We start from the raw sequence: 21,549 nt of genomic DNA, 5'->3' as shown, positions 1-21,549 counted from the left end.
GGAATTTGGGGGTTATTTCTGGAACCTGAAGGGTATTTGGCAATATTTAAGAAATGTGGGAGGCTTTGGGATCTGGGAGTGATTTCCGGGATCTTGGGACCCCCTCGAGGTGGGGCCGGGCAAGGTCTGACTGGGCCACCGTGCAGGATGGAGCTGCGGGACTTCCTCCTCCACTTCGACACGGTGCAGATCTGCTCGCTGAGCCCCGAGGTGCTGGGCCCCAGCCCGGAGCGGGGCGGCTGGCACGTCCACACCTTCCAAGGCCGCTGGGTGCGCGGCTTCAACTCCGGAGGGAGCCAGCCTAATGCTGGTGAGGCCTGAGGGCCCCTGAGAGGCTTGCCGGGGTAGGGGGCGCTGTGGCCGGCTGGGAAACCCCCTTTCTTCCTCCTCCCCTAGAAACCTTCTGGACCAATCCTCAGTTCCGTTTAACGCTGCTGGAACCCGACGAGGAGGAGGAGGACGAGGATGAGGAAGGGCCCTGGGGGGGTTGGGGGGCTTCAGGGGCGTGGGGCCCAGCGCGGGGGGGCCGCACGCCCAAGTGCACCGTCCTTCTGTCCCTCACCCAGCGCAACCGACGGCGCCTGAGAGCCAAGGGCCTCACTTACCTCACCGTGGGCTTCCACGTGTTCCAGGTGAGGTCCTGGGTAGAGCTGAGGCTCCAGGGAACCCGGAGGATAGAGGCGCGGGGCCAAGGAGCAGGGGAGGCATGGAGGGGCGGGGCCAAGGGGAAGAGGGGAGGTGTGGAGGTCGGGGCCAAGGGGGAGGAGGGGAGTGGTAGAGGGGTGGGGCTGAGGGGGATGGGGAGGAGTGGAGGAGCGGGGCCAAGAGGGGACGGCGCGGGAGGGGAGTAGGGGGCGAGTAGGGCTGGGGGCCAGGTCTCAGAGGGGGAGAGGGAGCTAAGGGAATGAGAGAGAGGGGCTCAGGGACAGACAGGCGAGGTTAGGGACAGAGAGAGACTGGAGGTTAGAAGGGCCAGAGGGGACAAAGGAGACAGAGAGGCGCTGAGAGCGCAGATGGGGAAGGAAGGGTTGAGGAGGGGTCGGCGAGGGCCTGGGTCGGGGACTGCGGGGCAAAGGTTCAATAGGGGTCTAATAGGACGAAGAAGGAGGGAGAGGGCAGAGAGGTGAGGAAGGGCAGAGAGGGGACCCTGAGCGGCGGCCACCCCTCCCCTGCCCCGACGCCCCTTGCTCTTGCTTCTTTCAGATTCCAGAGGAGGTGAGTGGGATGGGGTCAACCGGCCCTGGGGCTTGGTCAACCTGCGCTGGGGGTGGGGGGCAGAGCCGGGGTCCGGGGGCAGGGAAGGCTTGGACGGGGGTTGGGCAGGGTGGACGGGGCGGGCTGGAGGGTGCGGGGCTGAAGGGCCGGGGGTGAGGCTGGTCCGTGGTCACGCCGCCCCGTTCCCAGCTGCTGGGCCTCTGGGACTCCCCGCGCAGCCGCGCGATCCTGCCCCGGCTGCTGCGCGCCGACCGCTCGCCCCTCAGCGCCCGCCGCGACGTGAGCCGCCGCTGCCGCCTGCGCCCGGGCCACTACCTGGTGGTGCCGAGCACCGCCCACGCCGGCGACGAGGCCGACTTCACTCTGCGTGTCTTCTCCGAGCGCCGCCACACGGCCGTGTGAGTCCGGGGCACCCAAATCCGACCCCATCCCTGCCTAGACAGGCCCCGAGACCCCCGAGACCTGACCCGCCCCCAGGACCCCCCACCCCGCGAGGATGACCCCAGAGCCCCACGGTCCCCACCTAGATAGACCCCACGCGATTCCTCAGCTGAGACACAGCCCCAGCTGGGGCAAACAGCGCCCTCCCCACTTCCCATCTGTAATTTGCAGGGAGATCGACGACGTGATCAGCGCAGACCTGCAGGCTCTCCAGGTGGGGGCTGTTCCGGGAGGGGCACGATGGGGCGGGGATCTTGGCCTGAACTAAACTTCCCCGTGCCGCAGGGCCCCTACCTGCCCCTGGAGCTGGGGTTGGAGCAGCTGTTTAAGGAGCTGGCTGGAGAGGTGAGGAGGTGGATTGGGCTGAGGGAGCATCCCGCTGCAGCCTCCCTTTGGGAATCCTCCTTCTCCCCACCTAGCATCTCAGGTGTCTCATTTTGCTTACTTTTTCCTCCCTCCGGGCTTAAATCTCATGAACTTTTCTTAAATGCTCACAGCTCCTCCCTGCCTCAGGGCCTTGGGCTCAGTCCATACTGACCACCCTCTCCCAGGACCACCCTCTCCCTCCTGACACCTCCCGCCAGGCTCAGGCCTCATCTAAGGCTCCCAGCCATGGAAGCTCTCCCTGACCCTCCCCCAGGCGGGTCTGCTGCCCCCCACCAGCTCCCACAGCCCAGTGCTTCCCCCATCACAGCCATGGCCCTGTGGGGACAGGCCTGTCTCCCCCAACTCCTGGAGCTAGCTCTGAGGCTCTGTCAGCCCCTGCCGTGTCCCTAGCCCAGCCAAGCACAGGGCCTGGCCCAGAGCAGCTGGGTGAGTCAATGGCCTCACAAGCCCTCTTTCCTGGACTAGGAGGAAGAACTCAATGCCTGTCAGCTCCAGGCCTTACTAAGCATTGCCCTGGAGCCTGGTGAGTTGGCTGGGATGGGGGCAGGAGGAGGGGTCTTAGCTAGGGGTCCTGCAACCAGAGCCGGCGCCACCAATGTCTGTGAACCCACGGTGCTGCTGGGAGTTGGGCTCAGGAAGCCAGGGCTCAGCCTGGCAGCATCTCCCTGCAAGGGATCCTGTGTGGGCCAGTGACCTGGGCCACAGCCACTCACAAGCTTCCCTTCTGCTGAGAGGCAAGGCTGCCTTGAGCACAGACTGGGCACCCCTGCCTGGATTTGAATCCCAGCTCCACTAGTCACAGCAGTCAGTGGCTCCCTGTGCCTCGGCTTCTTTTTTTTTTTTTTTTTTTTTTGAGACGGAGTCTTGCTCTTTCGCCCAGGCTGGAGTGCAGTGGCCGGATCTCAGCTCACTGTAAGCTCCGCCTCCCGGGTTTACGCCATTCTCCTGCCTCAGCCTCCCGAGTAGCTGGGACTACAGGCGCCTGCCACCTCGCCCGGCTAGTTTTTTGTATTTTTAGTAGAGACGGGGTTTCACCGTGTTAGCCAGGATGGTCTCGATCTCCTGACCTCGTGATCCGCCCGTCTCGGCCTCCCAAAGTGCTGGGATTACAGGCTTGAGCCACCGCGCCCGGCCACCTCGGCTTCTATAACATGGGACTGACAACATCGCCTGCTTGAGGGAGTCGTGTCCACATGGCCCTCAGAGTGGCGGCCAGAATGCAGGAAATTGCTGTGGTTTGATTTTGCTTTTCCTGTAGCCAGGGTCCACACACGCACCCCCAGAGAGATCGGGCTCAGGACCTGTGAGCAGCTGCTGCAGTGTTTCGGGGTACATGGGGGGAAGTGCCTGAGTGAGGGAGTGGGGAAGGGGACACTGGGGTCTCTCCTCCCCTTCTGGAGAGATTGACCTTAACCAGATGCCCCCACCCCCAACACAGCATGGGCAAAGCCTGGCCTTACACCACTTCCAGCAGCTCTGGGGCCACCTCCTGGAGTGGCAGGTGAGGTGGGAGACTGGGCCTCTTCCCAGAAAGAGAGAAACCTTTACTAACAGAGACATAGGCACCCTGTGGGCTATCAGAGCCCCAGGGAACGAGGGGGGCTGGACTATGCTGACTTGGAGGGATCTGGCTGGGATATCCCTGCCCCCGCCCAGCCTCAGCTTGTCCTCTGGGGACATTGCTCTTATTCCCATTTTACAGATTGGGAAACAAGTCCAAAGTGGTTAGGCTGCTTTCTGGGGGTCCACACCAGAAGAAAGGGGGTTGGGATGGGCACCAGGCTGTCTGGCCTCGCGGGCCCCATTTGCAGCCTTCTTCAAGGCCTGGGGGGTAGCCCTGACTCATCCCTCCTGCCCAGGCCATATTCCACAAGTTCGATGAGGACGCCTCTGGAACCATGAACTCCTACGAGCTGAGGCTGGCGCTGAATGCAGCAGGTGTGGACAGGGTCCTGGGGTGGTTGTGGGGACAGGACCTGTTCTCTCCCATCCCATCGTCTCCAAGTCCCCCCACTCAGCTGTGGCCGTCTGCACCGTGGCCATCCACAAGCTCACACCTTAGCTTGTCGCCAGTCCCTGCCAGGGGTTGGGTGGCCCTGAAAGAGGCCAAATAAGGAAGGAGGGCAAGGGGTGTTTGTGGGGTGGGGAGGACATGAAAGGGGGATGTGCCTGGTAGGGTGCTGGGGGAGAGAGAGGCTCCTCCAGGAAGGGGAAGATTAGGAGCTGGTGTCTGAGAGGCTCTGGCCCCCAGGGCAGCATGGTAGAATGTTCTGGATTCTGGTGCCACAAGGCTGGAATCCTCACTCTACCAACTCCAGGAGGGGCTCTGGGCACTTGACTCCATCTCTTCGAGCCTCTGTTTTCCTCTCTAAAATGGCCAGGGCCTGGTGTGGTGGCTCACACCTATGGTCCCAGCTACTCAGGAGGCTGAGGCTTGAGGATGGCTTGAGCCCGGGAGGCTGAGGCTGCCGTGAGCCCTGATTGTGCCTGGGCGACAGAGCAAGACCCTGACTCTCCAAAAAAAAAAAAAAAAAAAAAAAAAAGCCAGTACCCAGGGTGGTGAACAGTCATCCATGGACTGCGGGGCATAGTACTTAATGATCAGAGAATGCAGCTTTCATTACCAAAAGCCAGAGCACCACAAAGAGAGCCAGGCAATGGCCTCTGCTATGAGGCTGAGTTCCTCCTGATGAGCTGGAACAAGCCCAGCACAACATCCTAACCAAGAAACGAAGTCAGAGAGAAAGGCTTTCCGTGGGCTCCAAGGTAGATGAGACAGTGCAGGACTGTCACCCTCATGTGGAGAGAATTTGGAGGGTGGGCTGGGGTCAGAACTTGGAGTTCTCAGATCCTCAACCCCACTCCGGGGCCTGTCTGCCACCACACAGCAGAGGGAGCCACAGGGAGATGGGGGCTGGGGTGACTGTGATGGAGTCGGAGAGCCAGAGGGAGAGGGTTTGGGTGTGGCTGTGTGAGACCCAGAGAAGGTGGTCAAGTGTTCAAGGATGTGTAAGTAAAGAGCCAGCCAGGCGTGGTGGCTCATGCCTGTAATGCCAGCGCTTTGGGAGGCTGAGGCAGCCAGATTGCTTGAGCCTAGGAGTTCAAGACCAGCTTGGGTAACACGGCGAGACCCCATCTCTACAAAAAAATAAAACACAAAGCCAAGTGTGGTGGCGCTCATCTGTAGCCCCAGCTGCTTGGGAGGATCGCACTCACTCTGCCCCTCTGCACAGGCCACTGCAGCCAGCACCTGGATGGGGGCAAGAGGGTCATCTGCTTGAGCCCAGGAGTCCAAGACCAGCCTGAGCAACATAGTGAGACCTCATCTCTATTTTAAAAAAAAAAAAAAAAAAAAAAAAAGAGGCTGGGCATGGTGGCTCATGCCTGTAATCCCAGCACTTCAGGAGGCCGAGGCGGGGGGATCACCTGAGGTGTCAGGAGTTCGAGACCAGCCTGGCTAACATGGCGAAACCCCAGTCTCTACTAAAAATACAAAATTAGCCGGGTGTGGTGGTGCGTGCCTGTAATCCCAGCTACTTGGGAGGCTGAGACAGGAGAATCAGTTGAACCCGGGAGGCGGAGGTTGCCATAAGCCGAGATCATGCCATTGTACTCCAGCCTGGGCAACAGAACAAGACTCCATTTAAAAAAAAAAAAAAGCCCAAGTCAAAAGGGGGAGAGATGGGGTCAGAGACAGCCAAGGACTGGGAGATGTCGGGCAGAGAGGGAGAGGCTGGGCCCGAGATAGACAGGAACGGCGGTGAGGGAGCAAGGACTCGTGGCAGGTGGCAGGCTTGTGCTCACGCATCTGGCACCACTGAGTGCCTGTTACATGCCCGGAGTTATTCCAGGAAGAAGGAAACTGATAAAGTACCTTGAGAAGTTCTCAAACGGGAACTCCTGCAGGCAGCTGAGGGGCTCCAGTCCCTTCTCGGGTCCTTCCACCCCATCTGGCTGGGTTTTCCCATAGGCCTGGGCACAGCAGCCTCCACCCCTATGCCCGAGGGCAGATGAAGGCCAGAGGGAGCGTGACCTGGGGCAGGTCACCTGACCTCCTGCTAAACAGCACCTGGCACTGGGCACAGCATGGAATGGTGCTTACTTGGTAGATATTTGTGATGAGAATGAACACACAGAATGGGGGTGAAGATGGGCTTTGGAAGCAGCAGAAGCCCACGAAATGGTCCTTGGAACTGGGTTTGGCCACGTGGGAGACAAAGGAGAAGGTCATGAGGCACGACCTTGCATCTCAGAAGGGGTCAAGAACCCACTGTTTTGGGTTTTTGAAAGCTTCCAATGAGACTCCACAGCAGACACGGTTTCTCCGTAAAGAAACTGACTCCATGTGGGATTGACGATATTTTTTGCCGCACAGAAATATCCTCCAGCGCCCACTGGCAAGGAGAAAGCCCCACAGGATTTAAGGAGTAACTACCCACACATCGAGTCACATACCAGACGCTGTCCTGAGCGCTCTTGTCTTCACACACCCTATGGGGTCGGGGCTGTCTTAGTCCCCATTTGGTGGATGAGGAAACAGGCCCAGATAATCGAAGGGATCAGACCGTGCTTACCCTGCTGGGATGGGGCAGAGTTGGGGTGTGACACCCTGTGGCATCCGCATCCTCCCCGAGGAGGTGGGGTGGGGATGCAATGCTGAGGTGGGTTCCCTGTGGGCCGCTGGGCTCAGAAGCAGCCTCCCTCTAGGCTTCCACCTGAACAACCAGCTGACCCAGGCTCTCACAAGCCGCTACCGGGATAGCCGTCTGCGTGTGGATTTTGAGCGGTTCGTGTCCTGTGTGGCCCAGCTCACCTGCATCTTCTGTGAGTACCACCCCTGGCATGGTGGGGCATGGGGGAAGGGGTACGGTGACTAGTGGGCACTCACCCTGCTCCTCTCTGCACAGGCCACTGCAGCCAGCACCTGGATGGGGGTGAGGGGGTCATCTGCCTGACCCACAGACAGGTGAGCCGGGTGGGAGGGACAGGGCGGCTCAGGCTCCCTCCTGGGAGCTCCCTGCCTCAAGCCCACTGTCTTCCTTCTCTTGCTTAGTGGATGGAGGCGGCCACCTTCTCCTAGGATCTCAGGATGGGCGCACCTGCTGCTTGGGGCAGGGTTGCTGTGCAAGACCACCTCCCTAGCCCCTGCCTGGCATGGGTGCTGCTCTCTCTGGCATCCACCCACCTGGAGCTGGTCTCTGGCCCCCACCACTCAAGGCCGGGTGACCACTCTGGCCCGTGTGCTCCTCACCCAGAAACAAGGACAGTGACAGCCCCTCTTGAGTAGATGACACGAGCTAGTCCACGTTGAAAGCTTAGGACTGTGCTAGCTCTGCCCTGGCTCTCCTAGGAGTGGAGGACAGACACGAGAGAGAAAAAAGATGACACTGCAGGAATCCTTCTTAAAAATATTACATGTTTTATTATCCTGTCCCCAGAGGGTGGTTTATCCAGAAACCGAGAAAAAAAATCAATCAGAATAAACTCAAAAAAAAAAAAAAAAAAAAGGGGTAGGGGGACCAAAACCATCAACCACCAGGCAGCCAGGCCAGCAGCCCACCTCCACCTCTGGAGGGTCCCCAGAGACCCTCGCCCGACGCAGACCCGGAGGAGCATCAGCAAGGGGCCCGGAAGAGAATCGGCTATGTCTTCATTGTGAGAGCAGGAGAGACGGCAGAGATATGTTGCTAGGTGAATATATATTTATATAATAAATCCGTAAGTTAATAAAGTAAATAGTAATCCTCTGAAAGTTTTTAATTCTTTTTTATAGTTTTTTTGTGTTTTTTGTGATTTTTTTTTTTTTTTTTTTGGTTTTTGTTGTTTTGTGGTTTTTTTTTTTTTTTGGTCCTTAGAAAATCTGAGACATGTGAGGCCAAAGCAAGGCCGGAGCTGGTGGGATGGGGTGGGGGTCAGGGGGGCCCGATCTGCCAACTCAGCTTCTCTGCTGTGAAAGTGAGGTGCTGGTTGGGGCCCCCATCTCCTGGCAATGGCAAGTGAGTCTGGAGCAGGGAGGGGAGAGGGGCTGGGTGGGTCCCCAGCCGTCGGGTGGCGGTGGCGCCCTCTGCTGGCCCCTCGCAGGGCCCAGGAGGTTCCTGGACAAGGCACATGGGGCTTTGGCCTGGATTGGGGAGGCCTTGAAGGGACCTCAGGTCAAAAGGAAGAGACCTGGGTGTGGTGGGGCATCCCCAGGGCATGGAAAGGACTGGTTTTGCTGTGGGAATCCACTGGCCCCTCCACGATGGTTAAAAAAACACAACACATCATACATATTTACCAGACCAGAAGCACTGGCCCCAAGTCTCCCCAGTCCCAACCTGGTCGGGGGGAACCTCCTGGCCAACCCACAGAGAGAGAGGAGAGAGCCTGCCCCAGCCCCTCCCTGCCCGCCCACCCACCCGGAGGACTGCGGAGAGCTTTGCATAGATACAGAGTGGAGGAAGGGACTGTGGGGCTGCCCCGGCCCCTCCCGGAGGCCGTGGCGGGTGTTGGGTCCGGGTGTCTCCAGGGCCTCACAGGTCGCTCTCGCCATACAGGGCCGTGGAGAAGGACTTGTAGTCGAGGGCACCGGGCACGGCGTCGGGGCCCTGGTACGGTGCCATGCGGGCAATGCAGTACTCAGCCTGGTCGGGGGGCAGCTCTCTCCGCAGCTCCTCAGCTGTGATGAAGTTCTGGGGCCAGCAAGATGGGACTCTGAGCCATCCCCACCCACACGCTGGCCCCCTCAGCCCCTCCCACTGCAAGGTCCCCTCTCGTCAGCCCCCATGAGCCTCGTAGGGGTCTCGCTCACCTTGTCCCCTGCCAGGACCTTGAAGGAGGCGATGACCTGGTCGGCCGTGTCGGTGTCGGTGGTCTCCCGAGACATGAAGTCAATGAAGGCTTGGAAGGTCACAAGGCCGCTGTGGTTGGGGTCAACCAGGCTCATGATGCGGTTGAACTCGGCCTCACCCTGCAAGGAGGGGGTGGGGTGGGGGACATGCGACATTGAGTGGGGCAGGGGCAGCCAGGCCCACACTGGTGGGGTCTCCAGGGAAACAGCTGAGAGCAGGGCCCAACCCGTGTGTGCGACCGCCCTGTTCCCCACCTGCTCCACTGGCTTTGGCCCCGGGCAGAGCCTACCACTGCTCCGGCTGCCCCAGAGCCCCAAGCCCCCAGTGCCCCAGGCTGGGGAGCAGGGCCTCTCTGCACCCTCCCCTCCCGTGGTTTCCGACAGCAGGGAACTGGGGTCTACTGCCCTCAGCCCAGGCTCACGAGTTAGCTCTGGAGGGTGGGGAAGAGAGAGAGAGAGAAAGAGAAAGAAAAGGGGGAGAGAGAGTGGGAGAGCTGCCCCCACTCTCTGGAGACTTCTAGGGAAGAAGGGGGGCTGGGAAGTCATCGGAGGGACCCCACCCCGGCAGGTGCAGCAGAGGAAGAGGCAGGCACAGCTGCGCTGCTCGGGCGGAGGAGTGTCCCCGAGGACGAGGAAGCTCTGGAGGCGGTGAGGGGGAGAGGTAGGGGAGGAGGAGGAGGAGCAGGCGGCTGGGGAGACAGAGCTGCATACCAGGCTGTATCCTGTGGAGATAAGCAGAGCCCTGAAGTCATCGGAGTCCATGCTGCCTGTCTGCTTCTGCTCCGAGGACGCAGGCATAGCAGAGGAGGCCGGGCCCAGAGTAGGCAAGAGGGACCGCCCCATGTGCACAGCAGGCAGATAGGACAGTGGCAGGGAGCAGGGAGACAGCGGCCCCAAGAGACCAGGTAAGAGGGAAGGTGTCCAGGGAGATGCGGGCAGGGAGGCAAGAGAGCCGTGAGATGGCACACAGGATGGCAGGGGTGGGATGGCGAGGGGAGAAAGAGAGAAGGAGAGAGAGAGAGAGAGAGCAGTTAATGCCACGGTCCGCTGGGGCCCAGGGTGCGGTACCTGCCGGTCGTTCTCCACGTCGTAGCCCAGGCTGATGAGGCAGGCCTTGAACTCCTCGGGCCCCAGCGCCCCGCCATGGTCCTGCCGGGGCCATCCGAAGGCAGGTGTGCGGGAGGGGTGGCGGGCGTGGAGACCAGGATGAGGGATCGGGGTCACATGCAGAGGGCAGGGGGAAGGGACACGTAGGGGAGGGAAACACAGAGTTAGAGGTGACGTGGACAAGGAGATGGCCAGGGACGCATGGGGTGGGGGGCGGCACGGGCCCCTTTCATCCTGCCCCCAACCTTGGAAGCTCAAAGGCAGGCAGAGGCCTCTCATACCTCTCTGCCCACAGCAGGGGTGGCAGCTGGATGCTACAGAATTGAGGACAAGTCCCAGGACTGGAGGGGCTGTCCTTCAGGAGGATAGAAGGTAGGGGGGCCCTCCTTGCCTTTGGGATTTGGAGCGGGACAGAAGGAACTGCACCCTGTCCTGGGGACACCAGGTGCAGAGCTGAGGCTGCACACTCCTCAGTCCGTTAGCCTGGCAGGGTGGGCTGGGGATGGCAGCAAACTGGCACTCAGGGCCCCTCTGATGAGGCTGCCAGACCAAATCTGAATTCTAAAAGCACAGTGCAGGGTGTCTGTGTCCAGGTTCACAGACCGGGTTGCAAAGCCTGGGTGTGCTGAGACTTCATCTGCCCCAGGGGTGGTGAGGATGTCAACCCAGAGGGCAGGACTTGGGACATCTGGCCCCCTGCCTGTGTGTGTGAAGTGACCCGGGCTGGGGTCTCGGTGCCACACGGCCACACCCCAACAGTGGCAGGGCCCTGCTGGCCCTGAGAGTGGCAAGCGACACTCAGCAACTGTGATGGGAAAGGACGGACAGATGCAGAGACGAGGGGGCGGGCTGGGACGGCAACGGCGGGAGGGGAGAGGCCGAAGAGGTGGCAGGCTGCTCACCTTGTCGAAGTGGTTGAAGGACGCCCGGAACTCCTGCATCTGCTCCTGGCTGATGCCCTTGGCGTCACGGGTGAGGATCTGGTTCTCCACCTCATTGATGGTGCGGGCAATAGTGGTGAGCAGCTGCTCCCAGCCCACGCGAATGTGCTGCGGGAAGACGGGGGCGTGACTGTGGGCTGGGCGCTGTGAACTGTCCTCACTGTGGTGGGGATGTCCTTGGGAGCCTGCCCTGCCCTGGGGAAAGCCCTTGCTCTCCTGTACACCTCACGGAGGACATGGGCCGTGGTGCCTCCCTGCTGCCTCTGCCAACCACGAGGCTTAAGTCTCCACAGTAAGTGTGTTTCCCAGCTACAGGGGCAGCAGAAGGGCAAGGACCCATGACTCTTGTGCCGGGATCCCTGTGGAGACTGTTTGGACATAGTCTGGTCAATGTCTCACCACTGGCTCTCAGGGAAAAAAACAAGCCAACTCTGGTTTGAGGCATCTGTGGACCTGTATGGGGTGAATCAAGAGTGTCCAATCTTTTGGCTTCTCAAGCTACCAATATGACAGTGACCAGCTTGCAACGTTCCTGGTGTGTTAGCCAGTGGCAGGCTCTGACCCTGAGCAAGGCTGATACTGCTGAGGCCACAGGGCAAACGGTGCCCTCCATCGACCAGCTTGTCCTGTGAGGGGCATTGTCATGGTGATGAGAGCAGTGCTAGGGAAAGTGTAATTTTTAAAAAATGTCTAAACATTTTGATTTAGTCTTTTGAATCTTTTTTCATTTTTTGAGACAGAGTCTGGCTTTGTCTCCCAGACGGAAGTGTGGTGGCACGACCTCGGCTCACCTCAACCTCTGCCTCCCTGGCTCAAGCAATCTGCCCACCTCAACCTCCTGGGGAGCTGGGACTATAAGCATGTACCACCATCTAACAGTTTCATTTTGTCTAGAGACAGGGTCTTGCTCTGTTGCCCAGGCTGGTCTTGAACTCCTGGGCTTAAGCCATCCTCCCACCTTGGCCTCCCAAAGTGCTGGTCTCTTCAATAATTTTTAAACAGAGTGAAAAACAACAGACAGCAGACAGCTATCTTCTCACTGGCCTGAGCCATTTCCAGTAAGGAAGCCGGCCGTGCTGGTGGAAGGGCCAGCAGGCAGGGCGGCCGCGCACCTCCATGGTGTAGTTGGTGTGCTTGTTGTCGAAGATTAGGGCCTCCTGGATGAGCTGGTGCTGCTGCTCCAGCAGGTCCAGGTTGGGCTTGTAGTCTACGATGCTGCGTTCATACTGCTTCAGGTGGCTCAGCTGGTCCTCCAGGGTCCCGTTCATCTCAATGGAGATGCGCCCGATCTCCTATGGGGGTGGGTGCAGGCGGTGGGGTGAGGCTGGTGGGCCTGCCACCACTGACTACCTGGAGAAGCCCACTCGCGCTGTTGGGCTGCATCTCCCCCGGGGCCCCTCTGGCCTGGGGCTTTGGCCCGTGGGTCCCTGGGAGGGAAGGCCCACTGCTCATGACTGTCCTCTCCAGTCCTGCCCTCTCGTGTTAAAGCAGCTATGACTATGACAGGGAGGCTTTCTCTGCCAAGCACTCCCCGTGCCCAACTTCATTTTACCCTTGACCTCTTTGTGAGGCCAGGGCTGTGGCAAGCCCTGACTGCAGAGGTAGAAACCGAGGCTCACGGAGGACAGCTCAGTGCAGTTAGAGGGAGAGTTGGGATCTGAACCCTGGCCTGGCCATGGCTCCTGACCTCGGGCACTCCACTTCTCGGCACCCACAAGTCCACATGCTGCGTGGATGGCATGAACCTCAGGGCTGGCCTGCCTGGCACCCAGACCCCCTCTCAGACTTGCTGGGTTTAAACGAGGTCAGCTGCTGCCAGCCTGGTTGCCTAGCACGCAGTGAGTGCTCAGTGAGTGGTGGCCAGAGCTGCTATCAGAATGACAGCACTCATGTGGCTGGTTAGTCGGTGCAAAAAGCATTTGTTGAAAGAAAAAAGTAACTGTTTTCATCCCCATTTTAGAGCTGGGAGGACAGGATCAGATGTTCAATAGTGCCTGAGTCTCACAATCAACAGACCAGGGCATTCGGGGATCAAACCCACCTCCAGTCGACTCCTTAGCCAAGTTCCTCTCTGGAGAGCACTGCCACTTTCTTTTGTTTTTGAGACAGGGTCTCGCTGTCAGGCTGAAGTGCGGTGGCATGATCATAGCTCACGGCAGCCTTGACCTTCTTGGGCTGCGCACCACCACGCCCAGCTAATTTTTGTATTTTTTGTAGAGTTGGGGGTCTCACTATGTTGCCCAGGCTGGTCTCGAATGCCTGGACTCAAGCAATCCGCCCACCTCAGCCTCCCCAGGTGCTAGGATTCCAGCCTCAAGCTCTGTGGACTCTCCTAACCCCGTAGGGTGATCATGGCCCCTGGGTGGTGAGAGTTGGGACCTGCTCTGCGAGGTGCCTCAGTCTGCAGGCCCTGGGCTGGCCGGGGATCCCCTCACTGCAGGAGTTCCCTTGGAATCTTCTCAGCTCTGCCGGGCTCAGCTGCACCTCACCTCCATCTTGGTCTGGATCCAGGGCCCCACGACATTGGCCTGGCTGGCAAACTGGCGGCGCAGGTGCTCGTTGGACTGCTGCTTGCTCTGCTCCTCCAGGAGGGCGTGGTCCCGTTTTGGCACCAGCTGCTGCACCTGGCAGAGGGGACGGGGCGCAGGAAAGGTCAGGAAGGTGGCCCCCAGTCCTGCTGTCCTGCCCCCAGCCCCTCCCGACGGCCCCGGCCCACCTTCTCCCACTTGGAGTTGATGATCTGCGGGGTGACAGTGGTGTAGGGATTGCTGCCCGACAGCTTGATGTGGTTGCTCTCAGCGATCCTCTGGGCCTCCTTGTGGATGGCCAGGATGGCCTCACGCTCCCTGTCGGCGTCCGGCAAGGTGGACTTGAACTGGTCATGGGCTGAGATCAGGCCCTGGGGGAGGAGCTGGAGTGAGGGGGCGGCCCAGCCCCACAGAGGCTCTTGGGAAGATGGGGGGCCGGGGGGCGCGGACCTCAATTTCCTCGATGGTGTGGACGATGAACATGTCCTGGAGGTCCTCCATGGCGCTCTCCATCCAGTTGTTGAAGGGGGCCGCGCGCTTCGCGTACTCCAGGTGCAGCTGGTCGATGGCCTCCAGCTGTTTCTCTGTTTTCTGGTGTATGGGAGGGAAGAGGGCAGGGACAGAGGGAAGGCAAGTCAATATGTGAGCAGGAGGGGCAGGGAGGGGCCTGGAGGGCCCTGAGGAGTCAGAGAACATCCTCTCTATGGGAGTTGTGGGGAGCTCACGGGTCTGGACACTATCTACACCACCAGCCCCAGGGCAGCAGGGGCATAGAGCTCCATGGGTGATGTCACCCCCTCCTCACCTCCAGGGCTTCCCTGCGACTGTGGGTCAGAGAGCCGAGGGCGTCCCACTGGTCGCAGATCTTCTGGCACCGGGTGTTGACATTGTGGGAGTCGTAGTAATCCAGCTCGCTGCGGGCCGGGCAGAGAGCAATGAGGCCCGGCAGGGACAAGTGGTGGCGGCTTGGACCCACCTACCCCCAGGATTCTGAGGCCGGGGTGTCAGGGCAGTCAACATTCCAGGATATCAACAACCAATCACTAATCAATCACCGCTTGGTTCTGGCCCGTGGGACCCCCAGGGTAGAAGGGAAGGGGTGATAACAGGGCTGGTTAACAGGTGATTACCAGGCGTGAGTGGGGAAGGGGCTTCTTCCTGCTCACCCATCCCTGACTCATTCTGCCACTATCAGCTAAGAGTGTGGCCCTTCAACCAGGCCTTGGGGCCTGAGAAGGGGTAGGGGGCAGGGAACGACTCTGGTCTGGGGAGGAACAGGACACGGGGACCAGGTGAGCCAGCCACAGACAGTGGACAGGGACTGAGGCCGTGCTCCACAGTAGGGCTGGGAGCCTGGGCGCCATTCCCATCTCAACCACTCCATTGCTGTGTGATCCTGGGCAGACCTGTTGGCCTCTCCGTGCCTTGGTTCCCTCAGGGACAGAGTTGCTGTGGGGATTAAATGAGCTGGTACACATAAAGCCCTGAGAGCTCAGTGAGTTTTTGCTGTCGTCATTAATAAGCGCTCAGCAGGGCTGCCCACCCAGCTCATCCTGGACGGTCCACAGGCCTCTGTACTTCCCCAGCAGCAGAACAGACAGGACCCGGACAGCCCTCCCTTCTGTTCCTCCAGGGCTACCGTCCAGAAAGCTGCTTCAGGGACCGCCTATTCCTGAGCAGAGTAATGGGTTTCACATGGCGTTGCCCAGGGCCTGAGAAGGGGGCAGGCCTAGGGTTTCTTTCAAGTCTGTTTCCTACGAGGTTCTAGGGGCTCCCCCATCACTGAGGAAGCTGCCTGTGTCCCACCCCCATACCCCTGAGGGTGCTGCATCTGTGGCCTTGCTCTCCTTGGCCTGGATGTGGTGGTGGCAGGACCTCTGGGGTGCCCCAACTGTGCCAAATAAGAAGCTGTGGTTTACAGTGCTGTGACGGCCCCATGGGACTCCTGCCTCTGGCTGAGCCAATGGGGAACCCTCAAAGCACCCGGGCAGTGGGGGGTAGTGAGTCAGGGAGGAAACCAGCTCTGCCCGGCATGGGGCTCCACTGGGCATCAGGGCCGGGCCTTGTACTCATAGGAATAAGCAAACATTTGGGGGTGACTGTGGTGGGGTGGGGGTGTCCGTGGAAAGAGCAGTTATAGCCAAGGATCCTATTTTTGAGCAGACAGCTATTTTGGGAGCCCTGCTACCCCTCGAGGGGCTGTGGATTTTCCATGAAGTAATGGCCTGGGCCTCCGCTGCCTGGGCCCGCCCTGCTGCTGGCCGCCCGCTGGTGGAATAAGGCCCCATTCACCAGCGCGAGCCTCAGCGTACTAATTGTGTACACAAGTTTATCTGACTGGGTGGGGAGGAGAAGGAGCCCGGCTGCCTGGAAGCTCTTACAATAAGTGTATTCTGAGCAAGAAAGGGAAGGGGCCGGGCAGAACAATAGGCTCACTGTGCAGCCCGGCTCCCTCAGGGAGCTGCGGCTGGGAGCAACAGAGGCCAGGGCCCATCCCATCAGGGGGCCAGGGCCTACCTGGGGTGGCCAGCAGGAGAGGTGGCACCCCCAGGGACCCCTAAAGCCTGAAGAATCAAGACAAGGGGCCAGACACCTCCCTCCTGCTAGAGAATCCAGATCCTTCAGGTGTCCCATCTGGGGCTGAGACAGGATGTGCAAAAGGCCTCATCCTATGAGGCCCTTCCCTGGCTTCTGGAAGGAGGTGAAGTTGGGGCGTTGGGGACCCTATTCCAGGCCTTGAGGCAGGCTGGGCCTCGGCGTGCTGCTACCACCAGTCTGGGCAGGCTGTGGTGGCAGCCAGGTGATGGGAGTGTCCTGAGCCCGCACGTACTTGAGCTCCTGGGCAATGGCGGCGATCTGCTCCACGCGGTCCTGGTGCGCGGCCAGGTCGCTCTCGAAGGCCTCGTGCTTGCGAATGAGGGCTTTGATGTCTGACAGCGTGGCTGTCTCGTAGTCCCGGTGCTTCAGCATGGCTTCCTTCCCTGGTGGGGGCAGAGAGGCACTTAAGACCACAGCACGGCAGCTCTGGGGCAGGAGTCTGGAGTGGCTGTCCAAGCAGAGGGAGGGAAAGAGAGACTGTGGACCCCACATCCTTCCACGCCATTGACGATGGCATGGAAACTTCTAGAACCTTTTTCCGCACCCTCTAGGGATCTTTAAGCCCAACTGTAACCTGGATAGACCTGGATGGACACTTCAGGGTTGGTAAGCCTGAGAGAGATATTCCATCTCAACCCGTGTGTCCTAAACTTAGCATCTTTTTTTTTTTTTTGAGACGGAGTCTTGCTCTGTCGCCCAGGCTGGAGTGCAGTGGCCGGATCTCAGCTCACTGCAAGCTCTGCCTCCCGGGTTCACGCCATTCTCCTGCCTCAGCCTCCTGATAGCTGGGACTACAGGCGCCGCCACCTCGCCCGGCTAGTTTTTTGTATTTTTTTTTTTAGTAGAGACGGGGTTTCACCGTGTTAGCCAGGATGGTCTCGATCTCCTGACCTCGTGATCCGCCCGTCTCGGCCTCCCAAAGTGCTGGGATTACAGGCTTGAGCCACCGCGCCTGGCCAACTCAGCATCTTTTATTAGTAGGAAACCATACAAATCGGGCTGTGGTAGCACGGCTTGAAAAGGTAGCACCTGTTTCTGGAGGGCTTTGATCCAGAGAAGCACCGGGGGTCAGAGCCCATGTCCCAGCAGGCTTGGGGAGGGGGAAGCATTGGAGCCAGCTTCTTCTAGGAGCCTGAGCCTGCACCCGCACAGGTGGCGGTTCTCTCCCACGTGTAAGTGCCCCACGCTGTCCTAAAGTGTCCTGTGTGCAGTGGGGTGGGCCTACCGTCAGGCCCTTTGAAGGAAAGGAGGAACACTGTTATTAGTCCCGGATCCTGGCTAATTACACATCCTAGAACCAAAGCTCAAGAAGCCCTGCAAGCAAGTGAAGGTCTTTAGGGAACCGCAGGGAAAATGCCAGTCTGGGAAGGTGGCTGCACCCCAGCTCCTACAGGGGCCCTGCCTCAGGGACACCAACTTGGGCTTCCCCAGAGTGGTAGCAGAGATCCCCTCAGCTCTATCCCAGCGCACCTGAAAGTTGCCCGCCCAGTGCAGCCACCAGGGCCTCTCTGGGCCTGTGCCTTCATCTGTAAAATAGGGCCAGCCCCAGCACCTATGTGGCATGGAACTATTCTCAAATTTCAGTGAGGTGGTGTTTGAGCACAGCAGGCATGAAGCCAGTACCAGCATCACCTCAGCCTCTCCCAGTCTCATCTGTCAGGCACCTACCAGCCTCCCCCCGGGATCGGCCCTGGCGCTGATGGGCAAGAGGTGGGCGGCCTGAGAGATTCTGGCTCCACCGGCCCTGCTGCGCAGCCCTGGGGCAGGAGGCTCAGCCACAAGGCAGCCTTGCAATTCCCTTCTCCAATTGCTTTCTCCCAGGGGCGGGAACCGGAAACAGCAGGTGACATCTCCCTCTGCCTCAGCAGAGTCCCGGAAGGGTGCACCGAGAGGATGTGGGCAGCGGGCCATGGCCACGGCTACCTGGGATCGCTGGGGGCTGGTCGTATTCCCAGGAAATCAAGTCCCTTGGAGAAGCATCCACGATGACCCTTCCGCTGCGGGCTGTGGGGGATGGTGAGGGGCGCGGAGCGAAGGTCGCCCACCCACCGCAGGGCAGAGGAGGCCGCTATGACCAGACCCTGGGGTGTGGAGGGCCTGCCCATCCCGTTTCACATAACTGCTGCTTGAGAGGACGAAGGCTCTGAGTCTTGGGAATTAGTAGTCCAGCCTGCCTGGGGGTTCTGGCGGACGCCATGGGCAGACCCGGGTGGATGCCCAGCCAGGCAGAGGTAGGGCAGGGATGTGTGGAGGCCACTGAACCAGTTGGGCCCTGGTCGGAGACTGACTGGCTTCTAAACACCTCAGGTGAAGGCTGCCCCAGAGCCCTTCTCCCAGGGGAGGAACGCCAGTGGGGCCACCACACCCAGCCCCCCGGCCGCAGGAAACCATCTGCAGGGCCTCACGGAGCCCTGTAGAGGGACGGAAGAGCTGAAGGGTGGGCAGAAAGACCCCCAGAAGGTTCGGCCACAGGGCAGTGCCCAGGCCTCCATGGATAAGGACGGCTGGAGCCACCTGAGCTGTCTGTTGAACGAACGAGTGAATCCGGGAATGGATGGAGGCCACCAACCCACACAAGATGGCATCAGTGCCAACATGCTCTCCTCACACTGGTGCCTTTCTGCCAGGCAAGAGGGAAGTGCGGCATTTGGCCTGGCCAGGCCCTTCCTTCCTCCTCACCATCCACTCTCATCTGCACTCTTTTCTGGCAGCAAAGGGGCTGGGCTGCTCTGGGGCTGGCAGCTGTTGCGGGCATGGCGAGCTGAGCTCCTGTGAGGAGGACACGAGCTGGGCCGTGACCAGGGCGGCGGGCAATGCGGAGCTGCATACTCGTATGTGGCCAGGGTGGGGAGGGGTGAGAAACTGCACTGAGGAAGGCAAGGAAGGGCTCAGCTGGGCGGAGTGGCGGCTGGAGGGCCAGGGAGACAGCACTGGGAAGGAGGTGGCCAGAACGGGAGAGGAGTCCTATGGATGGCTCTTGTGGCTCTCCCAGGCACTGGCAGCTTTCTGAAGGCTTCCAGACCCCTGGGATCTGGAATCTCAACCTTGGCGTGACCCAAAGGAAGGCCAGGGACGTGATGGAATCCCACATCCGGAGCCAAGGGCCAGGGAGCTGCAGGGCTGCTGAGAACAGAAGGTGCAGCTGCGTTCCTGCAGGGGGAGCCAGGCCTGGGAAGGAGGCTCTGGGAAGGGATGGGAGGTGGGAGGAGCGAGCAGGTGGGCCATGCTGAAGGGTGGGCCGAAGGCAGTGGGTGAGCACTGTCTGCCGTCCATCCGGGTCCCGCAGTAGGCCCAGAAGCCAGGCCCTTGCCTAGCCCAAGGGACGTGCCAGTGAACACAGGCTCCCCAGCCTGCCGTCCACGCTCACAGAGGCGTGGGAGAGGGGAGCCAACTCTGAACACAGGGTGCGGTGGGTGGAAGAGGCCTGCCCCACACGCTCGCCCTGGATGGGGAAGACACGCAGAGGTGACAAAGAGGCAGAGGTGACAAAGGGACGGGTATAAGGCCACTTCCCTGAAGCGCTGGAGGGAGCTTGGCTGTGTTCTTGGATGACTGACAGGGGCCCACCTGTAAGTAATCTCTGAGGCAAGGGCAGACTGGGCAACAAAGAGGACCTGGCCCCTGAATGGTCCCTGCTTCCTGGGGCTGGAGGAACCCAAAGCAGCATTTCTTTTCTTTTTTTTTTTTTTTTTTTGAGACAAGGTCTTGCTCTGTCACCCAGGCTGGAGTGCAGTGGTACGATCAAGGCTCACTGTAGCCTTGATCTCCCTGGCTCAATCGATCCTCCCACCTCAGCCTCCTAAGTAGCTGGGACCACAGGTGTGCACCACTATGCCCGGCTAATTTTATTATTTAAATTTTTTTTTTTGTATAGGCAGGGTCTTGCTATGTTGCCCAGGCTGGTCTCAAACTCCTGGGCTCAAGTGATCTTCCTGCCTTGGCCTGACAAAGTGCTGGGATTACAGGTGTGAGCCACTGCACCTGGCTCTAAAGCAGCATTTCTGACACACACACATGCTCCCAAGCAGCAAGAAAGGGGACCTGAGAAACAGACCCAATGCGGCAGGGGCTGTGTGTGCACCCTCATGTGTGCCTGAGAGACAGGAGGGGAGTGCAGGAGTGGGGCTGGGCAGGGTGGGGCAGGGCTGGGCCCTACCATCAGTCCAGGCCTCGTGGATGGAGGCCTTCTGCCGGAACTTCTCTGCCAGGTGGTCGAGTCGCTCCAGCCTGCGGATCTCATTCAGCAACCACTCCTCGTAGCCCTTCTCAGCCTGCTCCAAGTGCTGCCAGCCGTTGTTGATGTCCTGGGACGGGGCAGGAGCAGGCAGGGCTATCAAAAGGAAGCAGGGGCACCCGGGGGATGTCTCCAAGGGATGCTGATGGGAAGTTGGCAGAGCTTGGCTGGGGTCATGTCTGTGCCATACTTTGCTGTTATATCTGGATGCCTACACAGGGCCCCCCAGCACTCGGCACGTACAATCAATTCTGGATTAACAAAATGAATGTGTGAACGGGTGAGTGCATGAATGAATGGATATCATAGATGGGGAGGTGGTAACCGTCCAGGGCCTGCACTGCCCCTTTGTTGATGAAGGGCCTCAAGCGCATGGCGGTCCTGCCATCATAGCAGACCGGGACTCCAAATTCACACCACTCCACACCCACACAACCCGTGGCATGGATTTGGGGTGGGTATAAAACCCTGGGTGTAAAATACCCAGTGAGGGCCAAAGGGGAGCACAGTGCCAAGTGAAATGTACCCCTCCCCGAACCCAGCATCCGAAAGGCCGTGCCATGTCCCACAGGACATCAACAACTTAGGAAAGACTACGCTGGCCAAACGGTGAGCCCACAGGCAGGTCTAGGGCTGCCTCTGCCCCTCACAGCTGCTCCCCTGTGAATCCTGGTGCTCACCGAGACCATCTTGCCCTCAGAGGGCATGAAGGCGGGCCGGTTGCTGAGGCGCAGCTTGGTCTGCAGCGTGTTGAAGTTGATCTCCAGCTGGCACTTCTCCTGCACCTTGGGTGGCTTGTGCACGCGCCGGTAGTCGCGGAAGTCCTCTAGCTTCTGCTGCATCTCCTGGATAGTCTTTTGGGGCACACGGTCCTCCAGCCAGGGGATGGTGCGCCGGATCCACTCCAGGAGCTGTGGGCCCACAGAAGCCAGAGTGGCCTTTGTCGGGGGCCCTCAGAGTGCTGACGGGCTGTCCCCCAGCTTACGGGCACATGGGATCTGGATCTTTGAGGGCCCCACCTTAGGGGCTTGCCCCTGTTCCCCAGCCCAATTTCTCCACGATTCCTGCTGGAACCCCCGACCCAGAACTCTGGGAGTGTGGCCCCCTCCCTATCCCTGCATCACTGTACTATTCTCTTGTTACTTCCTGTTCCTGCCTGTGCTTTTCTTTTTAAAGGCAGGTTCGTGCTTTGTCATCCAGGCTGGAGTGAAGTGGCACGATCATAGCTCACTGCAGCTTCAACCTCCCGGGCTCAAGCCATCCTTCCAC

The 21,549-nt window shown here is 59.8% G+C and overlaps 2 protein-coding genes across 7 annotated transcripts in view; one reads left to right on the top strand and one right to left on the bottom strand.

The window, feature by feature from the left end:
- CAPN12 (calpain 12) overlaps nt 1-7,561 on the top strand; it is a 37,100-nt gene extending 29,539 nt beyond the window's left edge. For 2 of the 3 annotated variants that reach the window (XM_033226102.1, XM_033226101.1), the window contains 13 exons: nt 147-310; nt 397-632; nt 1,204-1,215; nt 1,405-1,613; nt 1,828-1,870; nt 1,942-2,001; nt 2,509-2,566; nt 3,302-3,372; nt 3,482-3,544; nt 3,903-3,981; nt 6,751-6,867; nt 6,951-7,009; nt 7,097-7,550. In XM_033226102.1, coding sequence (XP_033081993.1) covers nt 147-310; nt 397-632; nt 1,204-1,215; nt 1,405-1,613; nt 1,828-1,870; nt 1,942-2,001; nt 2,509-2,566; nt 3,302-3,372; nt 3,482-3,544; nt 3,903-3,981; nt 6,751-6,867; nt 6,951-7,009; nt 7,097-7,123 — 1,198 coding nt within the window. In that variant the 3' untranslated portion in view covers nt 7,124-7,550. Of the gene's footprint in view, nt 1-146; nt 311-396; nt 633-1,203; nt 1,216-1,404; nt 1,614-1,827; nt 1,871-1,941; nt 2,002-2,508; nt 2,567-3,301; nt 3,373-3,481; nt 3,545-3,902; nt 3,982-6,750; nt 6,868-6,950; nt 7,010-7,096 lie in introns of all 3 variants that reach the window. The other variant, XM_033226100.1, reaches the window with a different exon arrangement.
- Nucleotides 7,562-7,803: 242 nt separating this feature from the next.
- ACTN4 (actinin alpha 4) overlaps nt 7,804-21,549 on the bottom strand; it is an 85,987-nt gene continuing 72,241 nt past the window's right edge. For 2 of the 4 annotated variants that reach the window (XM_033226098.1, XM_033226099.1), the window contains 12 exons: nt 20,961-21,191; nt 20,203-20,350; nt 16,279-16,429; nt 14,254-14,362; nt 13,899-14,039; nt 13,637-13,819; nt 13,410-13,544; nt 12,033-12,212; nt 10,882-11,028; nt 9,584-9,649; nt 8,834-8,992; nt 7,876-8,714 (listed from right to left, as the gene is read on the bottom strand). In XM_033226098.1, the coding sequence (XP_033081989.1) occupies nt 8,556-8,714; nt 8,834-8,992; nt 9,584-9,649; nt 10,882-11,028; nt 12,033-12,212; nt 13,410-13,544; nt 13,637-13,819; nt 13,899-14,039; nt 14,254-14,362; nt 16,279-16,429; nt 20,203-20,350; nt 20,961-21,191 (1,809 nt within the window). In that variant the 3' untranslated portion in view covers nt 7,876-8,555. Of the gene's footprint in view, nt 8,715-8,833; nt 8,993-9,276; nt 9,304-9,583; nt 9,650-9,940; nt 10,022-10,881; nt 11,029-12,032; nt 12,213-13,409; nt 13,545-13,636; nt 13,820-13,898; nt 14,040-14,253; nt 14,363-16,278; nt 16,430-20,202; nt 20,351-20,960; nt 21,192-21,549 lie in introns of those variants that run through there. The other 2 variants (XM_033226096.1, XM_033226097.1) reach the window with 2 other exon arrangements.

Source organism: Trachypithecus francoisi, unplaced genomic scaffold (assembly GCF_009764315.1).
Source record: "Trachypithecus francoisi isolate TF-2019V2 unplaced genomic scaffold, Tfra_2.0 Lachesis_group12, whole genome shotgun sequence".
NCBI classification, from domain to species: Eukaryota; Metazoa; Chordata; class Mammalia; order Primates; family Cercopithecidae; genus Trachypithecus; species Trachypithecus francoisi.
Note: the sequence above shows the minus strand (reverse complement) of the source record. Positions and strands in the feature narration are given on the sequence as shown.